Source organism: Aethalodelphis obliquidens, unplaced genomic scaffold (genome assembly GCF_003676395.1).
Source record: "Aethalodelphis obliquidens isolate GAN/ISIS:26980383/991018 unplaced genomic scaffold, ASM367639v1 scaffold5, whole genome shotgun sequence".
Taxonomy (NCBI): Eukaryota; Metazoa; Chordata; class Mammalia; order Artiodactyla; family Delphinidae; genus Aethalodelphis; species Aethalodelphis obliquidens.
The window spans coordinates 58,986,244-59,008,927 of NW_020837949.1; the positions used below are offsets into that span (position 1 = coordinate 58,986,244).

At 42.1% G+C, this 22,684-nt stretch overlaps 1 protein-coding gene across 3 annotated transcripts in view; it reads right to left on the reverse strand.

The window, feature by feature from the left end:
• Window positions 1-22,684, reverse strand: part of SLC25A13 (solute carrier family 25 member 13) — a 203,307-nt gene that overhangs the window by 46,338 nt on the left and 134,285 nt on the right. For all 3 annotated transcript variants that reach the window (XM_027102493.1, XM_027102492.1, XM_027102494.1), the window contains 3 exons: window positions 22,196-22,354; window positions 9,331-9,383; window positions 7,902-7,982 (listed from right to left, as the gene is read on the reverse strand). In XM_027102493.1, the coding sequence (XP_026958294.1) occupies window positions 7,902-7,982; window positions 9,331-9,383; window positions 22,196-22,354 (293 nt within the window). The remainder of the gene's footprint in view (window positions 1-7,901; window positions 7,983-9,330; window positions 9,384-22,195; window positions 22,355-22,684) is intronic.

A 22,684-nucleotide genomic window follows, 5' to 3' on the forward strand; every position in this document is an offset into this window, starting at 1 on the left:
AACCTGGCACAAGGTTGTTTACGGCAGTTTTATTTACAAGTGCCAAAACTTGGAAGAAACCAAGATGTCCTTCAGTAGGTGAAAAGATAAACTGTGGTACACTCAAAGGAATATTACTGAGTGCTGAAAAGAAATGAGCTACGAAGCCATGAAAAGACATGGAGGAACCTTAAATGCACAATACTAAGTGAAAGGAGTCAATCTGCAAGGACTACAAAACTGTATGGTTCCAACCATAAGACATTCTGGAAAAAATAAAACCATAGAGACGGTACAAAGATCAATGGTTGCTAGGGGTGGGGCAGAGAGGCAGAGCACAGAGGATTTTCAGGGCAGTGAGAACACTCTGCATGATATTATAATGATGGATATATGTCATACATTTGTCCAAGCCCGTAGAATGCATGACACCATGAATGGACCCTAAGGTAAACTATGGACTTTGAATGACTAACGTGCCAATGTAGATTCATCAACTGTAAAAAAGGTACCACTCTAGTGGGGATGCTCGTAATGGGGAGGCTATGCACGTGTGGGGACAGGGGGTATAAGGGAAATCTCTGTATCTTTCTCTCAAAATTGTGAATCTAAAACTGCTCTTAAGAAAGTAAAGTCTTAAAAAAATATGCAGAGAGATGCAAAGTCCCTGTGAGATAGACCAAGAAGGCCCAGAGGAAATAGAGAAAGTTGCCAGTGCACAGAGCTGCCTCAATTCTCAAGCGCCTTTGATTTCATTTCATGTACACCCTTCAGGGAGACTTTCATTTAGTTATTGCTTTTCTTTAGTGAGTTTCTGCTCCCTTCAACCAAGAGCAATGTGGGACAGGAATGGGTTCCAGAATCAGCAACATGTCTTCTCCTTGGAGAAGACATGTGATTAACTATGAAATCTTCATAAACTGGAGGGCAATGAGGATGTTCCCATCCTATAACGCTGCTTATTGAACCCTCCAGTGGTGGTTTAAAGATTCTTGGCTACTCTTCTCATTGAGAGGTAGAGTCTAATTTCTCTCCTCTTGAATCCGGGCTGGGCTAAGTGGCTTGTTTGACGAGTAGAATGGAGAAGAAGTGCTATTGAAAGCTAGGTCATAAGAAGTTTTGCAGTTTCTGCCCAGGACTCTTAGGATGCCTGCTTCTGGGAAGCTTTCTCTTAGAATCAAGCTGCCGAGGTTTGAAAAGTTCAAGGTACATAATAGAGGAACGTAGTAGGTGCTCTGCAACACAGCCCCAGCTGCTCCCAGGCAACAGTGAGCATCACCGCCAGCTCAAGTGTGAGCCATCCTGGACATCTATTCCAGTGGAGCCTTCAGATGATTCCAGCCCCAGCTGCTGTCTGCCTATCACCACATGGAGATCACAAAGGAGAACTGCCCAGGTGAACCCAGTCGGCCCACAGAACCAGGAGAGATAATAATAAATTGCTGTTTGAAGCCACTAAGTTGTTCGATGACTTGTTATACAACAATAGATAACTAGAACACCTCTCCTCCTCAGTGATAGAGAAACGCTGAAATCATATTCCCATTAGGGAGAAGAGGAGGAGCGGGGACAGTAAGGCAGGTAAGGAGCGTGTGTATTGGCAGTGGGGAGGGTTACAATTTTAAATTTACTCAGTATTCGTCATGAGTTTAAATGGTAGGATTGAAGAAATGACTTTAGCGAAGAAACTCCAAGTTACATAAAACTTGGTTAAATAAATATGCCATTCCAACTACATTTATATAAAATCATATAAATCCACACATCTATAAGACATACTCACTGTATGCCAGCCACATTACAGCATTTGAAAATGATATTCCCATTTACTATTCTTTTCTTCCAAGCAAGGCACTAGTAAGAAAAAAATGCAAAGGCATCAGTATGGGAATCATTGGGTCTATGTTCCTGTAGCATTGGGTCAGAATGAAACATCCAAAAGCAAACATTCATCTTGCTTAGGGATACACTCAGATGTCACAAAAAGTATAAAAAAACAGGCATGAGAATAAAAAAAAACACCAATTTCAGGATAGTTTTATCTCTTGGGAGATGAGGGAGGAAAAAGCTATTGGGACAGGTAAACACAAGAGGGCCTCTGGCTGCATTTGTCAAGTTTGACATCTTAAGCTAAGTGGCAGGCACATGGGTGTCTGTGTCTTTTTGTTTTTCAAAAATCATAAAAATTAACTGCAATTGAACGTAATGCAAAAGAAAAAAAAAATGAGTTATAAAAACGTTCCTTAAGGGCTTCCCTGGTGGCGCAGTGGTTGAGAGTCCGCCTGCCGATGCAGGGGACACGGGTTCGTGCCCTGGTCCGGGAAGATCCCACATGCCGCGGAGCGGCTGGGCCCATGAGCCATGGCCGCTGAGTCTGTGCATCCATAGCCTGTGCTCCGCAATGGGAGAGGCCACAACAGTGAGAGGCCTGCGTACCGCAAAAAAAAAAAAAAAAATGTTCCTTAAAAATGGTATCTGATACATGGCTGTACAAACAAGCAAAAAATACCATGTGTATGAGAATCACCACAATAATGGGAACATAGGCCACAATATTAGGGTCACACTTACTTGCAAGGGAGAGCAATTAAGATTGCTCTTCATGCCATGTTTTTCCATGGTGATATTCTCACCAATCCCTTTCAGAACCAGTGATGTGAGCATGTCAATTATTTTCCCCACTTAAAATGAATATAAGCTCCCATAAGCATTAGATATATTTACACATATACCCACACCCAAATGCACATGTATGTATCTCGATGGAAAAATTACCAATGGCATTTTTCACAGAACTAGAACAAAAAATCTTAAAATTTGTATGGCGACACAAAGGACCCCAAACAGCCACAGCAATCTTGAGAAAGAAAAACGGAGCTGGAGGAATCAGGCTCCCAGACTTCAGATTAAACTACAAAGCTACAGTCATCAAAACAGTATGGTACTGGCACAAAAAAGAAATATAGATCAATGGAACAGGATTGAAAACTCAGAAATAAACCCAAGCACCTATGACCAATTAATCTATGACAAAGGCGGCAAGACTATACAATGGAAAAAAAAGATAGTCTCTTCAATAAATGTCTGGGAAAACTGGACAGCTACACGTAAAAACATGAAATTAGAACATTCTTTAACGCCATACACGAAAATAAACTCAATATGGATTTAAGACCTAAATTTAAGACCAGACACTATAAAACTCTTAGAGGAAAACACAGGCAGAACACTCTTTGACATAAATTGCAGCAATATCTTTTTTGATACGTCTCCTAGAGTAATGGAAATAAAAACAAAAATAAACAAATGGGACCTAATGAAACTCAAAAGCTTTTGCACAGCAAAGGAAACCATAAACAAAATGAAAAGACAATCCACAGAATGGGCGAAAATATTTGCAAACAATGCAACTGACAAGGGATTAATCTCCAAAATTTACAAACAGCTCATGCGGCTCAATATCAAAAAAATAAACAACTCAATCAAAAAATGGGCAGAAGATCTAAACAGACATTCCTCCAGAGAAGACATACAGATGGCCAAGAGGCACATAAAAAGATGCTCAACACTGCTAATTAGTAGAGAAATGCAAATCAAAACTATAATGAAATATCACCTCACACTAGTCAGAATGGCCATCATCACAGAACCTACAGATAATAAATGCCAGAGAGAGTGTGGAGAAGAGGGAACCTTCCTACACTGTTGGTGGGAATGTAAATTGGTACAGCCACTATGGAGAACAGTATGGAGGTTCCTTAAAAAACTAAAAATAGAGCTACCATATGATCTAGCAATCCCACTCCTGGGCATATATCCAGAGAAAAACATAGTTTGAAAGGATACATGCATCACAGTGTTCACTGCAGCGCTGTTTACAATAGCCAAGACATGGAAGCAACCTAAATGTCCATCAACAGATGAATGGATAAAGAAGATGTGGTACATATATACAATGGAATATTACTCAGTCATTAAAAAGAATGAAATAATGCCATTTGCAGCAACATGGATGGACCTAGAGATAATCACACTAAGTGAAGTAAGTCAGAGAAAGACAAATATCATAGGATATCACTTATGTGTGGAATCTAAAAAAAAAAAAAAAGATACAAATGAACTTACTCACAAAACAGAAACAGACTCACAGACTTAGAGAAGGAACTTATGGTTACCAGAGGGGAGGAACAGATTGGGAATTGGGGATTGACATGTGCACACTACTATATTTAAAATAGGTAACCAACAAGGACCTACTGTATAGCACAGGGAACTGTGCGTGATACTCTATAATAACCTAAATGGGAAAAGAATCTGAAAAAGAATAGACACATGTATATGTATAACTGAATCACTTTGCTGTATACCCGAAACTAACACAACATTGTTGATCAACTATACTCCAAAATAAAATTAAAATAAAAAAGAAAGAAAAATACAGTGGATCCATTATCAAAGGACTATTGTTCAGGAAGCATGTTGACTTGTGTTTCCAAAAATTATTATGGAATACTATTAATTTTTATTGGTACACAAATAATTTTTACTAAATACAAGCTTTATAAGACAGAGGTTTATCCTTTTTTGACATATTTTTCCACCCACTGAATATCATTTCTTTTCTTTTCATTTCAATGTAGATTTTCATGCCAAATAAATTAATCATATTTATATCTTCCCTGAAACCAGTCGTGGCACCATTTGTATTTCCTTATTGGACAACCTTAAGATCAAAGGATCAAAAACTAAAGATCCCAGTGCCCCCAGGAGTTCAATCCTCTATTCCACTAGAGGCATAGAAGACTTACTTTGTAGAATTTAAGGACTGTAACCTACAGACCACATGGTATTACATATGTTATTTTTTCTTAAAGTAGCAGCAACACTGCAATCACAACAACGTACTCAGAGGTAACATGTCAGGTTTAAAGTCACTGGGAACCTAACTGGAGATGGGTAGTGGTGACAGGCCCTCTGTCCTCTGCCCCATTTACTGGGAGCCTCCACCGTTACTGGGAGCCTCCACCGTTGCTGACAGTGACCACCCTAAGTCACATCTCCCTCCAGGGCTGAGCTCTTGTGCAGGGACACCTGAGGCTCCAGGTCTTTGTCAAAGACCTAAACTCCTACAACTTGTCAAAACTGTTGTCAAACAAGTTGTCAAAACTCCTAAAACTCCTAGTCTAATTCAGAAAGTAGAAAACCAACTTATGTAGAAAACACAAACCACAAGACACCTTTCAGAATGAGAGTTTATAAACCCCAGTCTTGGCACCTACTGTAGCCTTGAGCCGTGCTGAATATATCACCACTGTTAAGTGTCAATCTACAAAAATGCTCAGAAAACTGGTCAAATTTTTAACAGTGCTCTAAACTAGTGCAAAAAGTAAGTTTCATGCTAGATTCATCCTTTTACATACACCAATGAAACAAGAGTATTTAACAAGAGTTTTTTAAGCTCTTCAGTCACAGATTTCGTTATATCAAAAATTAATGAATGAGATCAATTTTATTCTTTTTCCTCCAACATTTTCCTTCAAATTTACTATCATTCTTGTTGTTTTTCTAAAGAAAAAAAATAATAAAACAGGCCTTAGTTTAGCTAGGAGACGATTAAGGTTAGCAGACAAGGACCTCCTTGCATCTTTTCCCTGTTTTTGTAGAAAACAGATTATAAAATAAACAAAAAAGCCATCTTCAAAGAAATCAGCAGTTGAGGTTATAAGTGCAAAAGTTAGCCATATTCCTAATTCTCGGTGATAATAAAGTAAGGTGAGCTCACCGGGGACTTAAAAGGCAATGCCTGGCAATGCTTGGGTGAACTAAGGGGAACTGCCCATGCAACGCTACCTTTTAAACCCTCTGTAGTCCTAACTGGACAGTGAGGCAGAGGTACTCACAAGGACTCTCTAAGGAGGTGTGTGACTGGCTCTGAACGACAGGGACAACAACTCTGCCAGAGCCTGCAGAGAAAGATGTTGCTACTGCTTTAAAAACACATGCTGCAATGGCACCAGCCATCCCACTACTCAGAGATCTAAAGGACCTGGATTGTTTGCCACCAACAGAATTGCTTACCTGAAAAATAAACTCTTACTTCTCAAAGCAATGACTCAGGGGGAGGGAGGAGTAGGGGGCAGTCAAAAACAGGAGACTTGAAACACTGAGGACCACTGACTCCCCACCTTTGAGATGAAGGATGGCAAACCTCATTTCACAGATATTTTAAGTAGCTGTAAAGCCCCAGTGGCTCCAATTTTAAGCCTGTGTTTAGATCAGGTTTGAAAAGGGCTGCACCACTTTGCAATAACGAGGCACCGCGTCTGATGCCAATCAGTGCTTTGTGTTTGGAATGGGCGACCACATACGAGAAAACAAGACCACCTACAGCAGGCGATACGTGCCATGACCAATCTCCTTGGCACCCAGGGCTGTGTGCAGGCAAAATGCTTTCATTAAAAAGAAAATAACCCTCAAGATTACTGCCAAAATCTTGAGTAGTATCATATAGTTAGTTTTCCATTTTAAATTCTTACAGAGATATGTAATCATGTCTTTTCAGAAAGTTTAAAACCTGACTTCTAAAAAAAAAAACAAACCCACCTGACCTACTGAAATGCCCTACTCTCTCGGGACCCTTGTAATAGCTTCAAGGATGGACTTAGGTATAGCCCATGGTTATGCCTATTGAAAATCAGAAAATCTAGTTATTCAACTGGAAACTACAGTTGTTTTAAAGGACGAGTACTTACCGGCAAGCGCCATTTCTGCAACTCCTAATATTCTTCTGGATTATTATTGTGTGCCCTTTTTATTTAGGACATTAAAGGCTCCCTTTTTCCACCCTGAATGCTCCTAAAGTTACAGGACAAGGGGATCTTACCTGGCTGTCTCTGACAGGTCAGTGATCAAACAGAAAGTCAGGCTGTAGCCAAATTCCGTCCATCTCTTAAGAATTACCAGGAGCTAGGACTCTGTAGCTCCTGCTACGTTCAGGGAACCCCATTCAATGTTAGGACAATAAGCCCTCTCCAGACAAAGGTTTAATATTCTCGGGTGTTTTCCCAACTTCTAAACTCAAGGACTTTTCAAGAAAAGATCATTTTATGAACACCATTTCCTGCACAGAACAAGTGAATTTAAAAAAAAAAAAAGTGACCTCATCTTTTGTACAAGAAACACAGGTGTAGATGGAAAATATACCAATTTTTATTGCCCTAGTGATCAAAGACCATTTATTTAACCAACCTTATCTTTAAATAGCACCAGTCTTTGTGTAAGAGTTTAACTTACATAAGGTATTTACATTCACATGAACAAACCTGTACATGAAATAAAACAAGACATGATGTTTTGCTGAGCTCAAGAACAAGATGCAGGTTGTTCATCCATATAAAGAAATACTCGTTCTAAGCATTTCTGACAATGCGGAGCGCACTCAGCCAGTCACCTCCCACATCCTTCTCCTGGAAGCACTGGGAAACTTGAAGAGTTGCTGGCATTTGTGAAGTAAAGCAAAGCAGAGAGCTATGGTTGCTGACTTCAAACTACAGATTTCAGTGCCTGACCCAGCAGAGGGTGCCATGAGGAAAGAATGTATGAAAAATAAACTCTAAAATAGGTTAGCAAAGATCTGTTCAAAGGTCAAACACTTCTGCCACAAATGGCTTCTCCTGCAGAACCAACTGCTAGCAATGGCGAATTTAACAGGCATGACTTAACAGGCAGTAAGACCAGAGACGTTTACCCTTCCACCTCAGGAGTGGTCCGCCTGTCTAGGAGAAGCCGAGGTGCCCTAGCAGACTCTGCCCTTGAACGGAACCTGTGGTGAACAGAAGCCTTAGGCCACACTTGTGTAGTACGGTCGTGATATGTATGTGAAACAAGTCTTTTCAATGTAGATATCCGCAAAAGGTACTTACACAGCCTCCAGCAAGAATTTCTGCTGCGAGTGGGACTGAGCCATCTTTGCGCGTAAATTTATCCCTCACAAAATCATTCACCTGGAAGAAAAATATTTATAGAAGCTGATGAAAAATACAGAGAAAGCCATTAAACACATATAAATATACAACTGTAAATAAATGTTACTTTTCTCTGTCACTGTATTGGAGTAATCATAAACTGAATAAATGAAGTATCTTAAGAGTTTGCTCTTAATAGCATATACATAGTTATTGAAAGGTAAAATATATAAATACATATTCCTGATGTTTCACGGAGAAAACAATTAAGAGAGGTGGCTTACAAGCTTAATTCAAATATGTCCTGCCATTACAATAGCATAAAAAGAGAGACATATTAACAACAGAGACAAAATTAAAACATACATTTTATAACTTAGAAACTGTTTTATAGGATTTGATTAAAAAATCACTTTCAAGTTTTCCAACAAGATTTAATCTAAAACAGCAACATCGAGACAAATTTGGCTGAGTGGATCTTTTAGCTTAGTAGAAATTCAGTATTTAAAAAATTTCTCAAGGATTCTGAGAGAACATCAAGAGCATTCATTAATTAATTAAGTATAACATTCTCAAAATGGTATGTACTACAAGCAATTTTAAGGATCAATCAAAAGATTAGCTGTCCCAAGGTCACATAATAAGATGGTAAAAGAAGAATTTCAGCACCAATGCTACACAGCCCAATCCAAAAGTGAAGTTTAACTTTCTGGGACTTTATGACCTTGGTGATGAAAATGCAATTATTTACCCATTGCACAAATACATACTGAACACTTACCACCTGTCAGACAGGAGTCAGGCACTGAAGAACCAATATGATGGAGGATCAACTTAAACTAGAACTCAGACCCCTAAACATGTCACTTCGGCAAATGTGTACAGAATACACCCCGAACACGAATTCTGTAAATAGCATGTGTTTTGGAGTCAGAAAAATCTGGTTTTGAATTCTAGTCTTCCTACTAACGACCTGTGCAAACACACGTAAACACTTAATCCCCGTGGGCCTCACTTTCCTGACTTGTAAACTGTGGGTCACACCTTGCTTGAGATTAAAACAGTAACAGATAATACATGGAAAGCACCTAATATGGTAGGTACTGAAAGAAATTTAGCTGCTGTTGCTGCCACTACTATAGTGATGATGACAATGATGATGGTGGTGGCAACCACCCAAAACCTTGTTCAAGTATATTATCACATTTTCAGATGTTCACTGTTAAATGGGGAATAATAAAAAGCTATGTGTGGTGAGCACCTCCATGTTCAAATCAGTTAGCGCCTCTGAGGAAACACAGACCTGCTGTTTCACGTAAGAATCTCTGCTAGATTCCTGAGTGTGTGCAAACTCCCTTCATCGGAAGCATCAAATCAAAAGACTTACTGTAAGTTTTATGGCCTTCTCTGGGGCGACTCCCAGTAACTGTGGCAAAAGACCTGAAAAACAACAAAAAGTAGAAGCATATTAAGTAAATTAACATTAACTAAACACATCAACAGCTCTAAAGAGGGGGATCACAATGTAAAAACTGGGGCAATCTTTGCTGCCACTTTCTGCTCTTACCTTGAACGAGAATACTTGAAATGGAATGTTTAGGTACTAATGTCTAAGAGCTACATCAGGCCTGAGTAAACTCCCCCTCACGTTCTGGATCGTTTGCACATTGGGTAAATCAACAGTATTAGTGATACAGGAAATCTCATTATTCCACAGATTTGCTTTTTTCCCTCCCGCCTCTTAAATCAGTGGACTTTAGTGAAAATACTCTTTTTCTCTAATGCCTTTCTCAGCTCCTCCCCCCCCAACACACTGCCCACGGTTCAGCCATTCATACGTTTAGCAACTATGACTCTGTGACAAGCTCAAGACAAACGAGGCTCCCTCTGACTGGTCTCAGATGGAAGGAAGGGAGAGGCCTTGCTGAAAAAGTTGGGGAAACATGCATTGCATTTCGGGAAGGGGAACAGACGGGGCAAAGACAGCAGAGTGGGAACAAGCCTGGTGTGCTCAAAAATGAGGGAGAGTGTCAGTACATCACCTCACAGGAGGCAGGCACAGGGAGAGGCACAGGTGGGGCCCGATGCCACGCTGCAGACCCGGACCCTGAAGCCCGATATACTCCAAGTTAGGTAAGAAGGGTTTCCTTTAGGAGGAGAGTGATGTGCTACCTCATATTTTCAAAAGACCACTCTGGATGTGGCGCAGAAAACAGGGTATAGTGATGGGTGTGTATGTGTGGGTGGGTGGGTGGGTGTAACTGGCTCTGACTGCTAGAGCTCAGTTTTTAGCACTAACACCTGGTACAGATGAAGACGGCCGAGCTCAGTTTTGGACACGATACGTGGAGTGGAAATTAAGAATCAGGGCACAGGAGGAGGTGTGGTCTTTGACAGGAAAGGGCCACTTCTAGGAAAGGCAGTTATGACAGTAGTGGACCTACATATTTGAACTAAAAAAAAAGTTACCTTTTTCATCTGTTCTTTCTAAGAAAATCAAATCAAAGACAGATGCCTTTCCTTGGAAACACTCAATAAGCTAACCCCAAGGATCAGAATCCACTTTTTTCGGTGTCATGCTGCTGTCCTTGGGAGGGTCTTCATGGTGTTATACGTCACCAGTAAGTACACTTTCCTAATTCGCTATATTAAAAGGTCCACCGTCAGCCTCTTTGGAGAGACCAGCTCTGCCCACATCATCTTCTTTTTTTTTTTTTTTTTTTTTTTTGCAGTACGCGGGCCTCTCACTGTTGTGGCCTCTCCCGTTGCGGAGCACAGGCTCCGGACGCGCAGGCTCAGCGGCCATGGTTCACGGGCCCAGCCGCTCCGTGGCATGTGGGATCTTCCCGGACGGGGGCACGAACCCGTGTCCCCTGCATCGGCGGACTCTCAACCACTGCACCACCAGGGAAGCCCCACATCATCTTCTTAAAGAAACAGCCTACCGCCAAAAGTCACTAGCTCGAGGGATGTGTGCATCCAGCTTGCAGATGTGTTCTGCTGAGTAGCACAGGTTTTAAACATAATTTGAGATTATATAGATAGATAGATAGATGGCTGAATGGATGACTAGACTGATCCATTGATTGATTAATGGATCTGACAGCTCTGGGCCTCCTTCTGATATCACAGCAATCTACCTCCAGTTGGGCGAGGCTCTGTCCTTTAGACAGGACCCAAGCATCAATTCAGCAAGGTCCCCGCCACACCCTAATGCCAGCATGGCAATAAGGACAAGTGCCAATTATCGTTCATCATTTCTTGCTCTGCTGATATCCTCACGATAGAGAAATATCTCTCTGGGCTTATGGCTTTACAAAAAGGGAGAAACTAAATAGACCAAGACAGCTTCATGTTTTAGGCAGAATTGGAGAAAGCTCATTTCATCGTAAAACTAAATGATAAGGATGCTGATTCTAATCAAAATTTCCTCTAAACACAGCCAACGTATCGTTTATTATGTGTCAGGCACCATTTTAAGCACTTTACTAACTCATTTAATCCTTAAAACCACCCTGTAGAGTGGAAACTGAGGCATACATACAGAGATTAAGTAATTTGTTCTCAGTTACCCAAATGATAAATAGTGAGACTGGGATTCAAATTTAAGCCATCTTCCTCAAGAGTCTATGCCTTTAGACAACACCCAACTCTGTCCTCTGCCTGACAGGCAAATGTGTATTTGCCTTTCACAACCAGCCTCATTTGTTCACTGATATAACTAAGCTGCCTGGATCCTATAAACAGTTGGGTTTGCAACGTCTTCTCTAGGCAGCCATATTTTGAGCCTATTTCATCCCCAAGGGCAAGACACCTAAAAGATGTACAGCCAATGAGTTTAGCAACCTGGGCCCTGTGACCCGGCACCAAGAGTAGAGCTGCCCAGTCAGGACCCATCTCCCAGGAGCGTGACAGAGTTCTCAAAGGTGATGAGTCAGTCAGCACAAAGGCACAAACTGAGACGGTGCCAGATGGAGTGGGGAAAGTGGCCAGTTGAAGACATGTGTGATAATGCCACAAGGAAGTAGCAACTATGACACGAAAAGGAAGAAGACTGGCAGAAGAAAATGTGTAGCAAATAGAATGGAGACACCAGAGAGAGAGAAAACACACAGCCCATGAAAGGTGCACCAGTGGGAGGGACGGCCTTGACCATCTTCCGGTCCCACTGAGGCCAGATTCCAGTGAAACTCCTGCCCTGGGATCCCTATGAGATCTCGGATTTCCTTCTCTCTCATGTGAACTCTTACCAAAAGTTCCCCTATGCCTCTGCTAGCTTGAGTATGGGCTATACTCTTTTATTTTTTTAATTTTTTTTTATTGTGGTACGCAGACCTCTCCCTGCTGTGGCCTCTCCCGTTGCGGAGCACAGGCTCCGGACGCGCAGGCTCAGCGGCCATGGCTCACGGGCCCAGCCGCTCCGCGGCATGTGGGATCTTCCCGGACCTGCATCGGCAGGCGGACTCTCAACCACTGCACCACCAGGGAAGCCCGGGGGCTATACTCTTTTTAATCTAAATGAACCGAAACAGCACAGAAAATGTGAATATGGAACCATCTGGGCAAAGCAAATGTTCTTATTCAAAGTAAGAATTCTCTCCTCCTAAACTATGCTCACTTATTAATCCTTTGCTTATACCATGAGATAACATCTATGAGAAGAAAGGCTTTATTATTACTTTATGAAAGTACAACATTAATTTCTACCAGTAAAATTCAGGGATAAGCTGGTTAAACTACATCTTAACATTTACAATTTCCATTCTACTCTCTGCATTCAGGTCAAGTACCAAAATGTTTAGTTAAATATTTACTTGCTAGATGTATTACTCTCATCATTGAATTGTAGACCAAGCCATGGATGGGTTGATAGCACTGTGATTTAAATGATGATCTCCTGTCTCTTTAACTACCCTGTGATGGTGTTTTTAAATGACTAATAAAAAACAGCCCACAGAGCCAAGTGACTATAGCGTTAGATACAATCACTTCAGCCAGCCTTTTAAGCTATCGAGTTTTGTATTTCTCACTATAAATTTAGTAATGCACTGTGAACAGCAGAGAGCAAAACAAAACAATAGAGAAAACCCTGCTTTTAAGACTATATATAGGGCAGCAAATATTTGTTTGTTCAGCAAACATTTACCAAATGCTTTCTGTGCCTGGTACTGGAAGAAACTGGGATGAACATAGTAAGGTCTGTGGCATCCCCTGGAGCCGGTGTCAGTTCAGAAGAAAAGGGAGCCCTAGGTGTCTGTGTGTGCCAGAAAGGAGACACACCACCTAGAAACAGAGTGCTGAGTATCACAGCCCCGGGGCACCAAAGTACTATGGGAACACAGTGGAGAGAACCAGTTATTCTGCCTGCAGAAGGGAGAAAAGCATCAAAGAAGAGGAGATACTTAACTTGATTCTTTAAGGATAAGCAGAGGTTCACTGGAGAAGAGAGACATGAGTAGAACAGAGGGCAAGGTGATCCAGGCAGAGGGGACAGAGCGTGAAAAGGCACCAACATTTCTCAAGACCGTGGCACAGTCAGGGTGAGGGCGAGGTCACTGGAGGCTGTGGTGAGATCACTGACATTGTAATAAACAATGGTAGCGGCGATAAGGACAACAGCCAGTACATGCCAGGCACCTCTCTATGCGCTTTATGTGAATCAACACATGTAATCTACACCACAAGTAGTCAGTAACAATAACTCAGCACACGTTATTTTCATCCCATCAACAGATGAGGAACTGAGGCAGACTTCTCGGAGCCCGCCCAAGGTTGCTCAGCTGTTAGGTGGGGCAGTGGGGTTCAACCCTAGGTGGTCTGGCTCTAAGGGGGCGCTCCTGGCCGGTATACTGCACTGCTTCTCCCCAGGCCACACTAAGGGGGTTGGAAAAAATTCTGTAGACACATGGGGTGGCTTTTAAAGAGTCAAGTTCAAAAAGTAAAAAGTTCTGGAGGCAGGTGAAGGACAGACGGTAAGGGCAGAGACCCAAGGCACGAAGAGTAATTAGGAGGTTAAAGTAATTGAATCTAAGGCCCTGACTTCCACTGTATTAAGTGAGTAACTTCAACCCAGTAAGAACAAAACCAAAGTACAAATCCATTCCTAAGACCTGGGCCAGATGCTGGCACTCAGTGAGGTACTGGCTAAGTACCATTCTTGTGGTGACAACCCTGGCAAACTAGGGAGCAAAGGGTAGCTGTGGATGACAATCTGAGAGCCAGGAGAGATGTGGGCCTTGACACCATTAGTTGTGGGCAAGTGCCCGTTGGGAGGGGAGGGGCCCTGACCTGCAGGACAAGGAAAGTCAGAGAGGTGGGAATTTCAATAAACCTCCCGGTTCCTTGACCTCAGAGGGAGGAAGGGTAGTGTGGCTCGGTAATGCCTTAAAACAGCCAGTCTGGTGAAGACACTTCAACGCCATCACACTGGAGTTTAAAGCACATGTATGTTTGACGTCTGGGTAACTCAGCAGAAAAATTAGGCTTCTAATACAAGATGTTTCTGTTGGATTCTGGAAATTCATTTTAACCATTAGAAACAGAGAATGGATGTGTGTGTTGTTTCTAACTTGTCAAAACAGCAGTCTGTTTTCCAACTGCCTCAAATGAAATTTATTAGTGTGGTTAGTTTTCTAATCTTCTCATTTTAGTTCAGCTCCATCAGCACATATGGCAATGCTTCCTTGGCAAACTTCACCAGAAGGCTGCTAATGCGAGAAAAGATTTACGGGGTACAATATTAATACAGTATTTTGTCTTGAGATTTCATGGGGTTGAGATATAAATCACACTATCCCCTCTGATTCCCAACCTTCATGCAACCCAATGAGAAAGCACTGAGCTGGAGGTGTGGGAACTAAGCCCATACCACGAACCTCCACTGTAGGCTTCACACAGAACCCCCAAAAGGAAGTTCCCGAGAGCAGTGTGCTGATCAGAGGGCTACTACGTTTTTAGAAATATAATTCTAGAATCTCAGAGTTAGAAGGGACTACGAAAGAGACTCATTAATAATGCTGGCCTAATTAAAGCTATTTGTTTCCAGTGGCTCGGCAGCAAAATGAATGGCTTGGAGCACGGGCCACGGAGGTAGACAGACCTGGGCGGGAATCCTAGGTCTGCACCTCTTTTGTGCTGAGTGATCTTGGGGACATTGTTCTTTGAACTCAAAGTTCCTCATTAGTAAACCAAGGATGCCAATTACGACTCATCGGTTTATTATGATAATGATATCAGTAAATGTATACAAGGAGCCAGACACTGTTCACAACCTATATTATGTATTCAAAACAGGTGATGAAAGTTTCTTTCTACCTATTTGTTCAAGGCATACTCTTGATTATCCTCTTGCTTACAAGAGGCAATTCATCCTGAATAACGCTCACAGCCCGGAATTAGGTGACTATGGCAGTATAGGAACTAGGGAAGTAGGTTAGGAGTACGATGCTGTTTGCCATGGCATTATGCCCATCCTTAGAAGAGCTGTCGCCAAGCAGCGAGGGCACACGCGGTCTGACAGTGTCTAGCAGCACCGCTTACTTTAGGCAAAGATAAGGAAGCAGTACAGACATAACACCACACCTTCAACTATGTTTTCAAGCTAAAATAAAATGTTTCAGTTAAGAACTAAAACAGTTCTCAACCTCTGATGATAAGCAACTTTTTACCATGTAATTTCTCCTGAGGAGTAGAAGAGCCGGGCGATTTAAGAGCATGGAGTCTGGAGCCAGGCTTCTGGGTTTGAATTTTGACTGTTATTTAGTAGCTGGGTAATTGTGGTTAAGTTACCCAACCTCTCTGTACCTTAGTTTCCACATCTGTAAAATAGGGATAAACACAGTACCATGTGCATGGGGTAGTTTCGAAGATGAAACAAGTTAATATACACAAAACCCTCAGAAGAGTGCCAAGCACATAGTAAGTACTACAGAGGTGTCTTTTTGTTCTTCACCTACATCAGCATCACTATCCTCCCCTTCTTCCATGGAAACTGGGCTCTAGAGAGACTAAGCAGCTTCTCCCAAGTCCCTCACCATTTGGTGACCGTGCTGTGGCACTGAGTTGAATTCGGGTCCGTGATGCCTCCCAAAGCAGGGCTCTTCGGCCCTGGAATGCTCAGCTTTTTCCTGTGCACTCTAGTGGATTTATGGCGCCAAAAAAGGCATTTCTTTCCAGCCCAGAATGTTCTGAAACTTTTCTCTGGGTGCCGGCTCACGCTGGGCTAGCAGGCTGCAGGGCTGGGCCCTTTCACACAGTAAGAGGAGGGCGGCTATGTGGTGGGCACGCACATCTGCCTCCACGTCTCTCTCTCCAGAGAATATGAGGCTCTCACAGGAGAAGGCACTGACCTGCAGAGCTGAGCTGCAGACTATAACCTGGTGGACAAGTGGGAGTCAGGGCTCAACTGGGGAACGAGGCTCAGAGAAAGCAGCGGGTCAGAAGCCGGGCTGAGGGTCCACAAACAACTGTAACCGCCATGCGGCAGCTGTCCCAACAGACCACACTGGACAAGACACGGAGGGGCACAGATGATGTCGGGCCACAGCAAGGGAGAAACCCATCATTCAAGCAGCATTTCTGTCTCAGGTCAGACAGAAAACAAGTTCAAGAGTGGCCAGCCCAGCCCTGAGAAAGGTAGCTTAAAGCACGTAAGACAGCATCCAAGGCATCCAGGGCAGAGACAGGCAGTAGAGCTTGGTAGGGGATATTAATGCATAAAATACTCCTACTGCTGTAGCTGAAACCACATCTAGCACTTTTCTATGTTATCTAGTTTCAACCCAGAGGCAACCCCTCCGATGTTAAATTCTTAGCCTCCTGACCTCACCATGGAGGCCCCTACACTTGTCCCCATCTTCCCAGAGAGCCCTCCTTGCTTTCAACATCAGATTAACCTTCATTCTGGAGCTATCAGCACTCTGTGTGCCCTGCCTCACAGCTTTTCTTCCTGCTCCTATTTCCATGGCCTTCTCTCTTCACTTGTTCAAGCTTTCTTCTCCCCCCACCCCCCTCCCCGCCCCGCCCCTCCCCTGTGTCTGTCTGCTTTTGACTCACACAGCCCCCAGGCACGAGGCACGCCCCTCCTCTCCCAACTACACTATCCCCTTTCATGGCTCTCGTTACTATCCAGTTTTCCACCAGCTCTCAGGATATCACTCCAAGCTGAGCGTACAGTGGAGCTGGGGGCATAGCAGATATTAAGATTTAAATGCTTGTTTATCTGGGTTAAATATTTTTGCTCAAAATGTCAAGAACCATCTATTATTTTAGCTATGGCTCAGGAGATGCCTTTGGGAGACTGATTGTTAAAACATGACGGAATGATACTGTTATGGTCTAGAAAAACCTTGGTTCCTGTGACTCCTCTATTTGGAGGATTTCTAGAAGTGAAGGTCATTGGGAAGAAGAATCATACCCTCTCCTCCTTCAGGTTTTCACTCTGGTATATGGCAACTTTCAGGGTCTTGGTTATCTTCTCTTCTATCTAAATTTCCTTGCTGCTGAGATTTAATCTATTTCCCTTGTCTCAGTCTCAGCATTGGCAGTAGCTGGTAATAAATGATCATTCTTGAGGTCTAGAACTAATTCGTTCACTAATTAATCTTCTCTTCTCCAGGTTACGTCTAGTTCCATCTTTCCCAATTTTCTAAGCTCATCATTGTTCTCATTCGGCCCTCTCAAGCCTCTGACGATACTCCCACCCACTTTAGTTCCAAGTCTGTGTCACCTCAGTCTCCCCTTTTAATGCTTTGTGCTCACGGGAGATTTCTGGAGATTTGATTACCCAGCTCAGGAACTGTCCAAGTCTTTTGCTCATTTTCACTTGATTTTCTATAACCAAATATCTGCTTTTTGATCTACTCACAGCTTAACACCCTAAATGAAAATGTGCAGAAATGGTCAAGAAAATACGACTCAAACCAAACCATTCTGCACTCATTAGAAGCTTTGGTGGACACGAATGGACACCATGACTCAGTGAAGTGTACAGATTCACTGTGGTTTGTGCCAAGATGCATGGCTTCTTAAGTTATGCAAAATAGACTTGTACAACCTCCAATTGCTTTATTTTGGTGATAGAATTTTTAAACTTATTTTTATCTACAAGAATTAAGCAAGAAGGAATCTCACTGTGGATCCACATAATTTGGATACTGCCTTCTACAGAACCATTAACCACCCAAGAGACATAGCTTAAACTAGCTATCTGACAAAACTTCCTGAGATATCACCACAATATCCTCTAGATGTCACCTTGAGAACATTCCAGGATGGAAGACGACTGCTTTTGCATCACGCAGACAACCCGAAATAGACACATTTAAAACTCTGCAAGCCTGGTCAATGGGCTGATTAAAAAAAAAAAAAATTTTTTTTTCTTTTTTTTTTTGCCAACTGCCTCAAAGACTAAGTAGTACTCCAAATTAAGTTTAATTCACAAAGTGATCTAATTTCCCTTTCTGGCAGATTTTCTTTTTTTCCCCATGAACAGAAATAAAAACTAAAACCTTCCTTTAGGAAGTATTTCTCCTGAATCCATCTTTCTCCCCGTGGTCCTCCCTCCCCATAACATTTTCCAGTTTCTAAGGGTACTCATCTCATTACCTGAAGCATCTGAGAGAGGAGAGTGTAGCAAAAATTTAGAGGCAGAAATTAGTTATTCCTGGAACGTTAAGAGCATTTAATTATGGATGATTACCCAATCAATTGTTTCTCTTTGATATGCCAAGTCTACAGCTAGCCAATAACTGACTCGTTTGGTCATGTAGTTCATTCAACCCAAATGAGCTGTCAGGTAATTCATTAAGGATTTTAAACACCTGAGTGCATTAAATCAATCTGGAGACTGGGGAGGAAATAGAGGAAGACTTTTACAAGTGGCTTCAGGGAGATCTGGATTTTCTTGGGTGTTATTTCCTGTGATACAGATAGACTTAGCCTAAAGGGTCTGAATTTCAAAAATTACAGAAAAACCTAGGAAAATCAATAATTTTCTTATAAAGAAAGTAGTCTGCATTATAGAGAAGGGTTGCAGAGTCAGTCTCATAGGATTTCTAAGGGGATCACGTCTAACAACCAAACTTACCCCCCAAAAATAAGAGGCTCTGAGAGACAAAGAAGCAGGGAGCTGCACAGAAACATGGAGAGAAGACCTCACCAACTCACAACACTAAAATACCTAGGACTCAGCATCAACTGAAGACAGTGCTAAAAATCCCCATAGCTGTTATCAGTCACCTTTTGATGACGGGGCCGTGATTCAAATGTGGTCCCTGCTTATGATGGGATAACTTCCAGGACCGCGCACAGATGCTGGCAACTGCCAGAGAAAGGACAGAGGAAAACAACTCGCGCCGAAAGAGTTCTTCAAAAAGAGCCTTCGCTCTCAGAGCTCCACAGGGAACTATTTCTAAATACAAAACCGCTTCCTTTAGAGTTCCGTATTCTTGTTGTAAGAAAGAAAAAAAAGAGAGGGAGAGCGATGCTACATTAACCTTGTAATAAGGATGCATGCTGCAAGCACCTTCTTTCAGGGCCAACTGCCAACTTTTCCTCCAAATATACATAAAGATAGCTGTACAATAGGGGAGAAAACTTACTTATGCAACATTCCCAAATTATACTCTTCGGGAAACATTAGCAATTATATATGTCTTGATGCAGAAAAATTACATGTTAAGCAAAATTCCATAACAGGAAAAAATAGGCTCAATATTTTGAAACATGTTTATAAATTAGAGATGTACTCTGTCACCTTCTCAAGTATTGCTAGGTGGAGTGTGAACAGCAGCAATTCTAAATTCTCAGAATTAAAATTTAACTGTTTTCCCCTGGAATATTAAAATTTTAAACAAAATTACATTTAATAAGAAATTTATCGTCAAAGAATCACATGCTGGGTGTTTTATATCTTGACCTTCTACACGAAGGTTAGGATACTGATTCTCAGAAATAGTTGGGGTCTTTTTTGTTTCTATTATAATTTTTGGCTGGTAATGATAGTTTCCCGTTTTCATCAGATCCCTCTCTTGTCCAATGATAAGCATTTACAAATATACAGTTACACACAATTACTAATCAATGACTATGTGCAAGGCACTAAAGGGAATTAGTCCCCAACCAATCAAGAATAGGAATAATTCATTTATGAAGCAAGACCGTATATCATTTTTTCAAAAGCCTAAACTGCCAATCTCTGTGCTCTCAAGATCCAAATTACGAAACAGAAACTAAACAAAGCTTTATAGCACATCTTTTGCTCTAAAATTGTCTACTAGAAGAGATAAGAAGTCAGGGAGAAATGAACACAGGTGACTCCTAGCACTAATCATCTTATATTCACACTCTACTTATCATCCTCTGACAAGAGAACGCCTTAGGGATCAGGCACCCAAAAACAGGTTAGATAAATGGCTCTTTCTAAACCAGGAAAAGGATGAGGGGCTGCCTCTTTGGTGTTCAAAGGGAGCCTCCACGTCTGCCTGACAGGCCGGCTTACTCCCCATCCCTGAGGAGTTAAAACCAGTTCTGCCAGTCTCACTGATATAACTGAAACAGCATGAGGTTTACCGGACGGCCCACAGTAGCTCACTACTCAGGTACGCTTTAAGCTGTTTTGTCCATGGGGTCAAAAGGATAGGTTGAGGAAGGAATTCAAGATGCGACCAAGAATCAAAACCCACCAGGTGTGGTCAAAGAGGAAAGAGAAGGGACTCAAAATTCAAACAAATCAGGTCAAAACAAGCATGTTAAAGGCATTCAGCAGGACAAACATTATGTCTCACAATTCTAAAGGCACCCTTGACATTTAATCCAACACCAAGGGAAGCCCATAAAAGTAGTGTGTGAAGCAATGCCAAGGCTGAGACGTTTGTCCGGTTTGAGGCTCAAAGCTCTGCCCACAGAAAACAACCCACATGAACAGGTAGCAGTAGCCTTTGCCTGAATCACTGCAAAGCAGGAACTGTGACATTAACCTTGTACTACTCGGGGAGACATTTCGGGAGACATTTCACTTGCGAGGTTTGTTGTCACCAGGAGGGAAAAGTATTTCAAATGAAAGGCAGTGACCCTGTAAGGGTCATCATCAATCACCTGGGGTCAAAGACCTTCCCAATTGTGAGAAGACGCAGGGGGTGAGGGAAAGAGGGCAGAGGAAAGATCAAAAGGCCTTTGATGGAGGTTATCTCCCTACACAAAAGAACCTGCAAAATGGAACTTCTCTGGGATTTGAAACCTCCTCATTGCTAAGGTGAGAGATTTCAAGAGGGGTCTTTGTTGTTGTTTTATTTTTAACTTGGGTGCTTAAGAGGAAGACTAGAATCAGCAGATGGCAGAAGAGGCCTAGAGGCATGGGCTCACACGGCTGCTTACACGGCTTCAAGGTCTGTCTCTGCAGAGTACTAAATACTATCTCCTGGTAGGGGAAGGGAGGGAAGACCCCGTCAGCTTTGCAGTCGCCATATGGCAAAGTGGCTTAGCTGGAACTGCCTCACGATACTGGATTTTAGCTGATGCAAATACAGTTACTTCTCTTCTCTCTGTAGAAGGCAATCACAGAGGGAGTGGCTGGGAAGTTAAGTCATGTCCTTTAGGCCAGTGCCGGTGGGCAAGCAGTCAGGGTCTGTGGGATCCTTTCCATTTGTGACGACATACTTCTTGCTACTGTTCTTGTTGATTAATGAGCCTTAGGTGATGACAGAAGCAGCTGGATAGAGAAGGACTGCCTGGCTAGAGTGGTATGTGAATTAACTTCATTGGGTTCAGAGTCAGAGGAAGGGAAAGGGGCAACCTTAACTCAGAAAGAGACAGTCAAGGAACGAGCGCTGCACTGAACCCCTGGGTACTGGCCTGATAGACATTTTTGTGGAATATTCGAGGAGAATCATTAGTCCCAAGTAGGCTCTGTCCTGTCCCCCAGCTGCCTTTCCCTGTTAGGTGGTGAGTAGAGTTAGTTCAAGAACACAAACAATACAAGCCTTTTAAAAACTCACTAGAGATGGTTATGAAAATAATTACTTTTAAGAAATAAAACATATGGCAGAGCAATATAAATTGCTTTCAGATTATGGGCTGTTTTGATTAGCCATGCCCTAGATGCCTCCAGCCTACGCCCATTAGCATGGATAATTGAGAATCTGCTGTATTTCCATTTTAACACAGTCTCTCTAATACATTTCAGGCATTCAGATGGAAAAACCAAACCTCTGACTACTATTTCCCCTTTCATGAATTTAGCACATGGCACTAACCTCTATACAGTCCAAAGAAGCCTTCATAGCGTAGCACTTTCTTAAAACAGTCCAAGCTGTTTTTATACATAAGTTCTCCCACAAAAGAGCCAGTGGATCGCTGGTTCTGCATTCGAGTTTTTACCAGATCGATAGGGTACACAGCAGTGGCTCCAACAGCTAAAATCAAGGAATAACAATATTTCAGAAGAAATTAAGGTCAGAGGAAAGGGGGAGTTGGTTAACATCAAAGAGAAGATGTGGATGGAAGAAAAAAACAAATTTTGTATATACAAGTTTTAAAACTCTCTACACCCTTAATAAATAACTGGATTTTCATTCAAGACTCTCCCGATAAAAGGATATCACAGACAGTTCAAATTTTAAAAAGCACATCACTACAGCCTAACCTCATTATTAACCTGTCTCTAGAAAGCCTGTCTGCAGATAAATAAGAGAAATAAGTCACTTCTAAGTCCCTGATCAGGGACAGGTATGAGGAGAAAGTTC